Here is an 11,614-nt window from a genome sequence, read left to right as displayed (position 1 = left end):
TAAGAAACAAATTTTTTCTTTTTTGAGACAGGGTCTTACTGTATCACCCAGGCTGGTGTGCAGTGTGGTCTGATGACAGCTCACGGCAACCTCGAACTCCTGGACTCAAGCAATTCTCCTGCCTCAGCCTCCTGAGCAGCTGGGAGTACAGACGTGCACCACCGTGCCTGGCTAATCTTTTTTATTTTTTGTAGAGACGAGGCTTCACCATGTTGCTCAGGCTGGTCTTCAGTTCTTGGGCTCAAGTGAACTGCCTTCCTCTATCTCCCAAAGTGCTGGGATTACAGGCGTAAGCCACCATGCCCTGCCTAAAACATTTTTAAAGTGTGAACTTCCTCTAATATGACTTTTTAAAAATTTTTTAATTTTTTTGTGCGCCTGCTTCCTCCGCCCGAATGACTTTAAATTTACAATGCTGCCAGCAACAGGGAAGAACATGTTTCTTCAAATGGTAAGATTGTTTAGTTTCCTGATAACTGGCTGGTTTTAAAAGCACAAAATGGTCTATTTGTTCAGCCATTCAATTAAAATCACTGCTGACCTAGTGAGGTTTTCCAGTTTGTTCTGTAAATGATGGCACAGTCCTGTCCCCGCCTGTGTCCGTGTTCCAGCTTTGAGCTTAAACACTAGTGTGAGCTCCTCACACATGATGAGTAAATCCTTCAACTGCCACGTTATTCCAAGTATGTCCCCTATGAAACTGCTTTTTTTCATGGCTCTCTTTTTACAGAACTACTAGTTTTACAGGATTTTACAAAAGATGTTGAGGTTTAAAGTCAGCAATGAAGTTTGGGGACCCCTGCATCATCTTTAGCTAGGATGACCATGAGCAAGGGTCAGAAAGTAGGTCACAACTTTGGCCCAGCAATCCTACTCCTGAGAATATATCCTTTCAAGGAGAATTTTAAAAATAAAACTAATAGTAATAACCAATGCATTCAACCAAAGAGGACATTCCAGCATTTCTTTTTCTCTTTTTGAGCCGGAGTTTCACCCATCACCCAGGCTGGAGTGCAGTGGTGCGATCTCAGCTCAGTGCAACTCCCGCCTCCCGAGTTCAAGTGTCTCTCCTGCCTCAGCCTCCCAAGTAGCCAGGATTACAGGAGTGTGCCACCACGCCAGGCTAATTTTTTATTTTTAGTAGAGACAGTGTTTCATCATGTTGGCCAGGCTGATCTCAAACTCCTGAGCTCAGGTGATGTGTCCACCTCAGCCACCCAAAGTGCTGGGATTACAGGTGTGATCCACCACGCCTGGCCCATTTCAGCATTTTCAACAGAAACGTAAGCAGCAGCAGGGCAGCCCCATGAGATGTGGGCTCTGCTGCCAGCTATCTCCCTATCCAGACATGTAACTGAGGCCGGCAGATGCCAACTACATGTGAACCCAGGTCTGTCTGGCTTCAGAAATCTCTAGTAAAAGGCAGCCTGAGTCCAGCAACAAGGGAATGGTGAGGTAATTTACATTAGGTCAGTATCACAATGTAGCAAATGCTATGGAAACATAGAAGAGGGCTTTCTGGCAATCACTCAGAAGAGCAGGAGGTAGCATTTTCAGTCCAGTTTGCCTGCAGCTGCAGGAAAACATGGGGAACATCAAAGACTGTGGGAGGGTAAGTGCGTGGGTTATAGCCACTTGAGGTTATGGGTGACTTTTCCTCCTTCACACAGTATCCTATCACTTTGTCAGTTGTTGGGAAGTAGCATCCCTTCAGCCCTGAGCCTGCTTCTGGAAGGATCCCTCTCTGGGTGTAGGTGTGGCCACCTGTATGTGGTGGGACCTATCCAGTGTCTAGTGCCATTGGGGCTTCAGGAGAGTGGTGAAGGAGCAAAGAACATCAGGAACAAATGACACTGCCCCACTGGGCTGGAGGCAATGGAAGGTGAAAACTACATCAGTGGGAAAAGTGCTCTGTCTCTATAACAAGAGTTAAGACAGCATGGCTACCGTATACTCATGACCTCTGGGATGTCTGGGCTGTGGGAGTTCATTCTGGGCGCTCAGGAGGAAGGAAGAGGGAAACCAAACAGCTCATCGCTTCTAATTCTCCTCCTTGGCCTTTTCCTCTCCCCAGAAAGCCAATGATGACTGCTAACTAGCAGGTGTACTTAAGTGATTCATCGACTTCAGTCAGTCTAGAAAAGTGAGTAGGGTGAAAAGGTGCTATGTGGAATGACCTAGCTGGTCTCTGTACATCCCTCAATACAGCTCAAGAACAACTTCCCCAACTCTCCAGGCTGGGCTGGGGCCTCTCCTATGTTGCTTTAATTCTAGCAAAGGAGTGACCGTTTTTTTGTTTTGGTTTATTGAGAGACAGGGTGATGCTATATTCCCCAGGCTGGAGTGCGATGGCTATTCACAGATGCAATCGTAGGTCACTGCAGCCTTGAACTCCTGGCCTCAAGCAATCCTCCCTCCTCAGCCTCCTGAGTAGCTGGGAATACAGACATGTGCTACCACGCCTGGCTCACCAGTGACTGGCCTTAGCGATTTTCTTTCTCAGGAGCCTGGGGATTCCTCAGAGACAGTGTCCAGTGTTTTTTTCTCCCTTCTAGTAATACCTTGTGGGGACACATAGGAACAAGGGTTCCAGGCCAGGCACAGTGATTCACATCTATAATCCCAGCACTTTGGGAGGCTGAGGTGGGCAGATCACTTGAGCTCAGGAGTTTGAGATCAGCAACATGGTTCTTTACAAAAAAAATACCAAAAAATATTAGCCAGGTATGGTGGTACACACCAATAGTCCCAGCTAATTAGGAGGCTGAGGCAGAAGGATCACTTGAGCCCGAGAGGTCAGGGTTGCAGTGAGCCATGATCATGCCACTGCACTCCAGACTGGGTGACAGAGCAAGACCCTGTCTCAAAAAATAAAAACAAAGAAAGAAAGTCAAGTCTTCTTTCTTTCAAAGGTTGGGGAAAAAAAAAGGAACAAGGGTTAACCTTGGCTGCAGAAAGGTACAAACGCTCCAGAAGGTACAGATGGAATTGTGTATGAATAGATGAGCATTTTTTCTGGCAATGGCCACAGCTTTCTACCAAATTCCCAGAGGGGTATTTGATCTAAACATGTCTAAAGATTTTTGTTTTTTTGAGACAAGAGTTTTGCTCTGGTTACCCAGGTCGGAGTGCACTGGTGCCATCTCTGCTCACTGTAACCTCCCAGGTTCAAATGATTCTCCTGCCTCAGCCTCCTGAGTAGGTGGAATTACAGGTGTGTGCCACCACGCCCAGCTAGTTTTTGTATTTTTAGTAGAGATGGGGTTTCAGCACGTTGGCCAGGCTGGTCTTGAACTCCTGGTCCCAAGTGATCCGCCCGCCTTGGTCTCCCAAAGTGCTGGGATCACAGGCGTGTGCCACCGCACCTGGCTGTCTAAAGGCTTTTTTTTTGAGACAGAGTCTTACTCTGTAGCCCAGGCTGGAGTGCAGTGGTGCGATCTCGGCTTACTGCAACCTCAGCCTCCTGGGTTCACTGTTCATGCCTCAGCCTCCCGAGTAGCTGGGATTACAGGTGCACACCACTGCGTCTGGCTAATTTTTGTATTTTTAGTAGAGACGGGTTTCACCATGTTGCCCAGGCTGGTCTCGAACTCCTGACCACAAGTGATCTGCCTGCCTCGGCCTCCCAAAGTGCTGGGATTATAGGCGTGAACCACCGTGCCTAGCCTAAAGACTTCTACAGGCCGGGCGTGGTGGCTCACGCCTGTAATCCAAGCGCTTTGGAGGCCAAAGTGGGCGGATCACCTGAGGTCGGGAGTTCAAGACCAGCCTGACCAACATGGTGAAACCCTGTCTTAAAAAAATAAATAAAATTAAAAAAAAAAAAGACTTCTATAGTACACAGCAGATTCCTAATACACATTCACAGAATGAATGGCAGACATGTATTGGCCAGTGTGCATTTTCTACTAAAATCCTGATTTGTTTCCAATTGGCTAGAGCATCCACGTAAAAAAATCTCGAATAGAAGAAAGACATTACCGAAAAAACATGAAAAGCAGCAAATAGAAACTTTGGCTGTTCTCCTTACCATCACTCAGACTACTTGGAGCCTTGGCCTGAATTTCAGGTTTGATAGAAGGAATCATTTTCTCCTCCTCTCGCGCCGGCTCTGGTTCGGCTTTCTTAATCTGGAGGGGACACCCGCTACTGACCAGCCAGGCCTTCAGGTGGTCTATGTACTCTCTCCCAAACAAAGTGGAGTCTTCGAAGTTTGGAAATGCAGCAGGAGAGGGAGCTATATCTTGCAGGCCGACAGCTTCTAAGATTTTCTCTTGCCGGAAAGAAGAGGCCAAGGAAAATGTCTGCCCCAGAAGGGCCAGAGACTTCCGGCAGAGAGAATTGGTGGTTTCTAGGGCAAGAGCCAAGTCCAGGGGGTTAGTGAGGGTCTTCATCTTGACACTCAGCTCATAGGCATTGCAGGCCATAAGCAAAGGTGTGACACTCTTCAGAAGCCGGTCTTGAAGTCTCATTATGTACTTGTCAAAGGGCTTTATGATTTCAAAAAAGCAATTTTTGGTCTTCACAGCACCTTTGTCTAAAAGCATGTTTAAAAACTCATTATCAACTCTGGGTGTTTTCAAAGCAGAGTGCTTTAAAAATTTGATAGTAAAAAAGCAAAAATCTCTGTGCTCTGGTTTTAATGAACATTTGAATGAGGCGAGCATTTTAGCACAGGTTTCTGTTTCAAGTTCAAAGAGGGTCTGGAAAAGTTGGGAAAATTTAATATCATCTTTTATAGTGTGGAATCCTGCCCATTTGATTATTTCTATCCCAAATCTTGAAAAAACATCAGACTTATCTATGATGTCAAAGCTCATCTTTCTTCTGGGGAGCCGAAGATTCTTCAGATCCAGCCCCAGAGGGATCTTCTGAATAGGGAACTGGATATCTTCTGTCCCTGGGTTTGTCCCCAGGGTCACATCAGGACTTGGAGTGGTTTTCTGGATTTGGTTAGTGCCCTGAGTTTTAGGAGTAATACGATTCATGGTGGGTATTTTTTTTGTGCTCACATTTCTCAAGGTGACAAGTTTCCCAACACCCCCCTTAGCTGTGAGCAGGCCCTGAGTCTCCCCCTTTCCTAGGAGGGAACCTTCCTGGTCAACGATGTTCAGAGCTCGGCCTCTGGCCTGGACTTGACTGCTGCCCCTGAGCACAGAGTCAGCCTCCCCGGGATGGTCCACGTCGTAATCCCGACTCTCCTTCTCCAAACACTCTTTCTCCATCAGCCTGGAAGATCCAAAGTCCCCCAGAACTGCAGAGGGACCAAAACTATACTCCTGTGACCAAGCGGACTCTTGAGAAACTGGCTGGCCAAAGTCTTGCTCCCAAGAACCACGGAGCGTAAATTTCCAGTCCTGAGAACGGAAATGTCCCAATTTCCGGTGGCCAATGACCTGTTCCCGGGAATCAGAGTGAGAAAATTCCAGATCCCGGCCACACTCTTTGCGAAAGTAGCTGTCGTCACTGATGGAAGGGTTGTTTGATCTAAAGGAAGGCCCTGGAAATACGTCACTTCTCAGGCCTTCTCTTCCGGCGTCTCGAGAGTGAGCTACAGATCCACTGAGGGAGTATCTGCCATCGCTGTGGACATCATCATACATCTCTGCTCTGGATCTTGGGACCGCCCTTAAGAGATCTGAAATAAAACATCCAAAAGGTACTTTAGACCAGAAGATGCAAACAGCCAGTCCACGATCACCAGGTAGCAAAAGTACTTTATATACCTCAGTGCTTTCTGCCAATCTGCGTTTGTTGCCAACATTTAAAATGTGTGTGATTCCTCAGAAAACGGGATTTCTATCGCCAAAAAAAGTGTGTGGTGTCACTTTAAACCTGGATCAACTACTTACTAAAACAGAAGACCTACAAGCACCAAGCCTGAGTTTGCTCTGATGACAGTCAACTCAGGATGGGCAGCAGCAGACCAACAGCAGGACCTCTAAGTTACCACCAGCAGCCCTCGCTCATTCAGATCCCTACTCTCTAGCCATCTGCGTTGACAATCCCTCTTTTAGACTGAGGAAAGGACGTTTGGTCCCCAAATAACCTGGATATCTTTACTGCAACTTTAACACTTGTGTTTCTACTTCTATCTTAGAGCAGACAGGTTTTACTGGGGCTGCCTGCCTTCACTGCCTCCTAGAGGAGTCTCAGCCCACAGCGCTACCGTGAGGCTGGAGGAGTCACAGCTAATGCCACACCCACCATAGCTGACCTAAAGCTGACTGAACCCATCCCTTAGAAAGGTCTGCCAGGCCAATCAATCCTCTCCCTGGAGCTGAAAAACCACAGACTGAGGCAGGCAGGAAGGAAGGCAGAAGCTTAACAAGGTACATCAAAAGAGGCCATGATGGAAACTGAACAGTGCCTACTTCTGTCCTCCTCCGTGTAGAAAAGGGGAAATGGGCCAGGCACAGTGGCTCAAACCTGTAATTCCTACACTATTGGAGGCCGAGGTGGGAGGATCACTTGAGTCCAGGAGTTTGAGACCAGCCTGGGCAACACAGCAAGACCCTGTCTCTGTCAAAAAGAAAAAAGGGCAGAGGGAAAGATGTAGCTGCATTTGTTTACTCACACATGGAGAAACTCTGTAAGAGGTGAGAAACAGAAGTGAACTATAGGTATATGGGAACAGTGGGTCCCAGGGAGAGTTTTCATGGAGTGCCTTTCTTTCTAGCTTTTAAATCAGAATTGATGACCTAGTTAAAAAAAAAAAAAATCAAATGAATGGGGGAAGAAGTGCCAGAAGATAGTAATGGGTTAAGAGGTCACAGGAAGCCAAAGTCATGCATAAATCCTAGTTCAGTTGTTCAGCAAGTACAAACTGGGCACCTACTATGTGCATACACTGCACTACAGCAAGAAAATGAGAACTGTCCCAAACTTGTCAGTTGGGAGAGCCAGACAATATACAGAAATCTATCAGATGCCAGTTAAGTTCCAAGAAGAAAAATCAAGCAGGTGGGAATCTGAGGATGCAATGAACTTTTGAGACAGGTTGGTCAAGGAGGGTAGCTCTGACAGTTTATCTAGCAGCAGTGGTCTGGCATGAGGGGCCAGACTATACAATTACAAAGGAAAGCCTTCCAGGCAGAGGGGGCATGAGGACAAGGCCCCAAGATAGGACCAGTAGGGGCCAATGCAGACAGAGGCAACAGAGGGAACAAAAGGCCAAGCGGTAGGAAGGTAGCTCCCAAACTCCGCTACTGGAGTCCCCAGGGGACCACCTCCCCAGACATCCTTATTTAATAAGGGTGTGACCTGGGCATCAGGGTTTTTAAAAAGCCCCCAGATGACTCTAACGTGCTGCAAAGTTAGGGAACCACTAATGGAGAAGGCGTACCAGATCCAAGCCGGGCCTTCAATGGTACTCTGAAATTTACTTTGGGTGAGACAGAAGGCCAATGAAGAGTTCTAAGCGAGGGATAATCACATTGGCTGCTGTACAGGGAACAGATTGAAGGAGATGAGCACAGATGTGGATGTTCCAGCAAGAAAGCCACTGTTATAACCCAGGTGTTAATGATTGGTATTGATGGCATGATTAGGGAGGGAGCATGAGAGACAGAAAATGATGGCTGGATTCTACTCAAGAGAATTTTCTGATACCCTTTATAAGGAGAGGAAAAGTTCAGAGGAGAGCAGAGAAACAGAGAAAGGCTAAACGACAGACTGCTTTGCAACAAAGAAACGTTCCAGAACCATCTAGCATACTGCTAGGTTTCTAGTCCTCCCCCACCCGAGGCCCCCTTATCTTTCTTTTTTTTTTTTGAGATGGAGTCTCACTCACCCAGGCTGGAGTGCAGCGGTGTGATCTTGGCTCACTGCCACCTCTACCTCCCGGGTTCAAGCGATTCTCCTGCCTCAGCCTCCCAAGTAGCTGGGATTACAGGCACCAGCCACATTTTTGTATTTTTAGTAGAGATGGGGTTTCACTATGTTGGCCAGGCTGGTCTCTAGCTCCTGATCTTGGGTGATCTGCCCTCTTTGGCCTCCCAAAATGCTGCGATTACATGTGAGAGCCACGGCACCTGGCCGTCTTTTTGCTTTTGAGACAGGGTCTCACTCTGTCGCCCAGGCTGGAGTACAGTGGGCCTCAATTTCCTGGGCACAAGCCAAATTCTTGCCTCAGCCTCCCAAGTAGCTATGGCCATAGGCGCATGCCACTGTGCCCAGATAACTTTTAATTTTTTTGTAGAGATGGAGTTTCACTTTTTTGCCCAGACTGGTCTGTAATTCCGGGTCTCAAATGATCTTCTTGCCTCAGCCTCCCAAAGTGGTGGGATTACTGGTTTGAACCACTGTGCCCAGCTCCCTAATTTTTGTTAAAGAAACTAATATATGTATTGGTGCTTGAGTCTCTAGGTAAAGTTGAACAAATATTTACATCTTCATCTAAATGAAACATAAACATTCAGCATCATATATACGCATTACACTAAAAGAACAAAAGAATGCACTAAAACCACGGATACAATTATACCTAAGGTGGATACACAAGCAGTTAAGATAACTTTTATTTTAATCTTTACTTATTTGTTCCAATTTTTAAATTTTTTTTTTGAGACGGAGTCTTACTCTGTCACCCAGACTGGAGTACAATAGCGCCATCTCAGCTCACTGCAACCCCCACCTCCCGGTTCAAGTGATTCTCCTGCCTCAGCCTCCTGAGTAGCTGGGATTACAGGCACGTGCCACCACGCCCGGCTAATTTTTGTATTTTTTTAGTAGAGATGGGGTTTCACCATGTTGGTCAAGCTGCCCTCGAATGTCTGACCTTGTGATCCACCCCCTCAGCCTGCCAAAGTGTTGGGATTACAGGCGTGAGCCACTGCGCCTGGCCTGTTACAATATTTTATAACAGGAATGTTTGTGTGTACTACTCATGTCATCTTTGAAAACTCAAGATCTGAAGATCAACTCTGAGCCTCGCTTCCTCCAGGTCCGGAGCATGTTTATTATTCCTATCCAAACACTTAGATTTACTCACCCAACACAGGAGACTTCCACCACCCGGGAGCAGCATTGAGTGAGTACACGTACTTCCCTGGGGCAGGAAAGGGCAACCAAATCAGCCTCAAGGCATGCTGAGGCTTCCTGGGGGAAGGCACTTGTGAGCTGTCTTGGTGCCTGAGGCAATTTACCAGGCAGTGCTGGGATAGGAGGAATTCAAAGCATAGACAGCAGGCAGCATAGTAGCCCTCAATGTGAGGCCCAAGGCAGGAAATGAAGGACCCTTCATGCCATCCTGTGATCAGTACAGGCCCCCTTTTTGATTCTGCTGACATGGTGTGTCAAAACTTTCCAACAGGAATGTCTTCAGGCAGGGCCTAAAGTCGGCAGCTCTACAGGCGGCCCCATGGCCTCCTGTCTTGTCCATACTGTGACCTGGCTGCTCCTGCACACCTCTGAGGATGTATCCTGCAGTGGGGAGCCCCAAAGTCCAAGCACAGCAGTGGCTCAGTGAGGCTGGCACTAATAGATCTGTGGACCATCTCTATCACGGGTAGATATGAGGGAAATGAAGTCAGAAACAGAGAGACCTGCAGAAGGAGATTGTTGTGATTATCCAGGTAAGAGCTGATAAGAGTTTAAACCTGGGCAGTGGTGATGGGGATGGAGCCAGGAAATGGATCCAAGAACCTGTCTCGGAGCTGGGTGCATGGCTCACACCTGTAATTGCAACACGCCAGAGGCAGAGGTGGGAGTATCACTTGAGCCCAGGAGTTGAAGCCCAGCCTGAAAAACACAGCAAGATCCCATATCTATTTTAAAAAAACAAAACTGGGCTGGGCTCGGTGGCTCAAGCCTGTAATCCCAGTACTTTGGGAGGCTGAGGAGAGCAGATCACCTGAGGTCCGGAGTTCAAGACCAGCCTGGCCAATGTGGTAAAACCCCATCTCTACTACAAATACAAAAATCAGCTGTGCATGGTGGTGTGTGCCTGTAATCCCAACTACTAAGGTAGCTGAGGCAGGAGAATCGTTTGAACCCAGGAAGCGGGGGTTGCAGTGAGCTGAGATCCTGTTATTGTACTCCAGCCTGGGCGACAAGAGCAAAACTCCATCTCAAAACAAACAAAAACTGTCCTGAGGTGGGTCCCAGAGAAGCTCCAGATATCTGCATAATGATGATTGACATATAAAAACCTTATCTCCTGACCAGGTGCAGTGGCTCATGCCTATAATTTCACACTCTGGGAGGCAGAGACGAGTGGATGGCTTAAGCCTAGGAGTTCAAGGTTGCAGTGAGCTACAACTGTGCCACTGCACTTCAGCCTAGGGGACAGAGTGAGACTGTGTCTCAAAAACTAAACCAAACCAAAATATAAACCATTATCTGGGCTGGGCACGGTGGCTTACGCCTGTAATCCCTGCACTTTGGGAGGTCAAGGTGGGTGGATCACTAGAGGTCAGGAGTTTGTTGAAACCAGCCTGGTCAACATGGTGAAACCTCAGCTCTACTAAAAATACATAAAAATAGTTGGGCGTGGTGGTGGATGTGTGTAATCCCAGCTACTTGGTTGGCTGAGACAGGAGAATTGCCTGAACCCAGGAGGCGGAGGTTGCAGTGAGGCAAGATCGTGCCACTGCATTCTAGCCTGGGCAACAGAGTGAGATTCCATCTCAAACACAAACACACACGCACACAGACACAAAAATATCTCCTCCTAAATAAAGAAAGTAAGGATGTAAGTATCAGAAGTAGTATTGTTTGTCCAAGGTATTGAAATCTTCCTGCCCTGGCCCTAAGATACACCCTCACCAAAACAACAACAACAAAACAACACTACTTCATTTTACCTTGAGCTTTGAACTGAAGAGTGTCACTTACAGCCTCACCACTGGTATCCACGTGGTATCGTTTGGCTTTTTCTTGTAACACAGCATCAAAAGTCTCCTGTGTAATTCGTCTGGCTGCCATGTTATTTTGCCCTATGGTGAGAGGGAAAAAAACACACTAAGAGTAACATCTTGGGGCTAGGCGAGGTGGCTCATGCCTGTAATCCGAGCATTTTGCGAGGTCAAGACAGGCGGATCGCCTGAGCTCAGGAGTTCCAGACCAGCCTGATCAACATGGTGAAACCTTGCCTCTACTTAAATACAAAAAATTCAGCCTGGGTGCGGTGGCTTACACCTGTAATCTTAGCACTTTGGGAGGCTGAGGTGGGCAGATCACTTAAGGTCAGGAGTTCAAGGCCAGCCTGGCCAATATGGCAAAACCCCGTCTCTACTAAAAATACAAAAATTAGCAAGGCATGGTGGTACGCACTTGTAATCCCAGCTACTTGGAAGGGTGATGCAAGAGAACTGCTTGAACCCGGGAGGTGGAGGTTGCAGTGGGCCTAGATCACACCACTGCACTCCAGCCTGGGTGACAGAGTGAGACTCTGTCTCAGAAAAAAAAAAAATCGCCAGGCATGGTGGCATGTGCCTGTATTCCCAAATACTCAGGAGGCTGAGGCATGGGAATTGCTTGAACCCAGGAGGTAGAGTTTGCAGTAAACCAAGATCATGCCACTGCACTCCAGACTGGGAGACAGAGCAAAACTCTGTCTCGAGGGGAAAAAAAAAAAAGAATAACTGTGTGTTCACAGAGTCTGCTCTATTTC

At 47.4% G+C, this 11,614-nt stretch overlaps 1 protein-coding gene across 7 annotated transcripts in view; it reads right to left on the bottom strand.

The window, feature by feature from the left end:
* SUGP2 (SURP and G-patch domain containing 2) overlaps positions 1–11,614 on the bottom strand; it is a 43,192-nt gene that overhangs the window by 29,060 nt on the left and 2,518 nt on the right. For all 7 annotated transcript variants that reach the window (XR_004265342.1, XR_004265343.1, XR_004265344.1 and 4 more), the window contains exons 2-3: positions 10,806–10,937; positions 4,031–5,638 (exon numbers count right to left, since the gene is read on the bottom strand). Coding sequence is in view for 4 of the 7 variants with exons in the window: in XM_032267885.1 (XP_032123776.1) it covers positions 4,031–5,638; positions 10,806–10,937 (1,740 nt within the window). In the remaining 3 variants the exon portion in view is untranslated. The remainder of the gene's footprint in view (positions 1–4,030; positions 5,639–10,805; positions 10,938–11,614) is intronic.

This window comes from Sapajus apella, unplaced genomic scaffold, assembly GCF_009761245.1.
Source record: "Sapajus apella isolate SASKATOON/1434 unplaced genomic scaffold, GSC_monkey_1.0 scaffold173, whole genome shotgun sequence".
NCBI lineage: Eukaryota > Metazoa > Chordata > Mammalia > Primates > Cebidae > Sapajus > Sapajus apella.
Note: the sequence above shows the minus strand (reverse complement) of the source record. Positions and strands in the feature narration are given on the sequence as shown.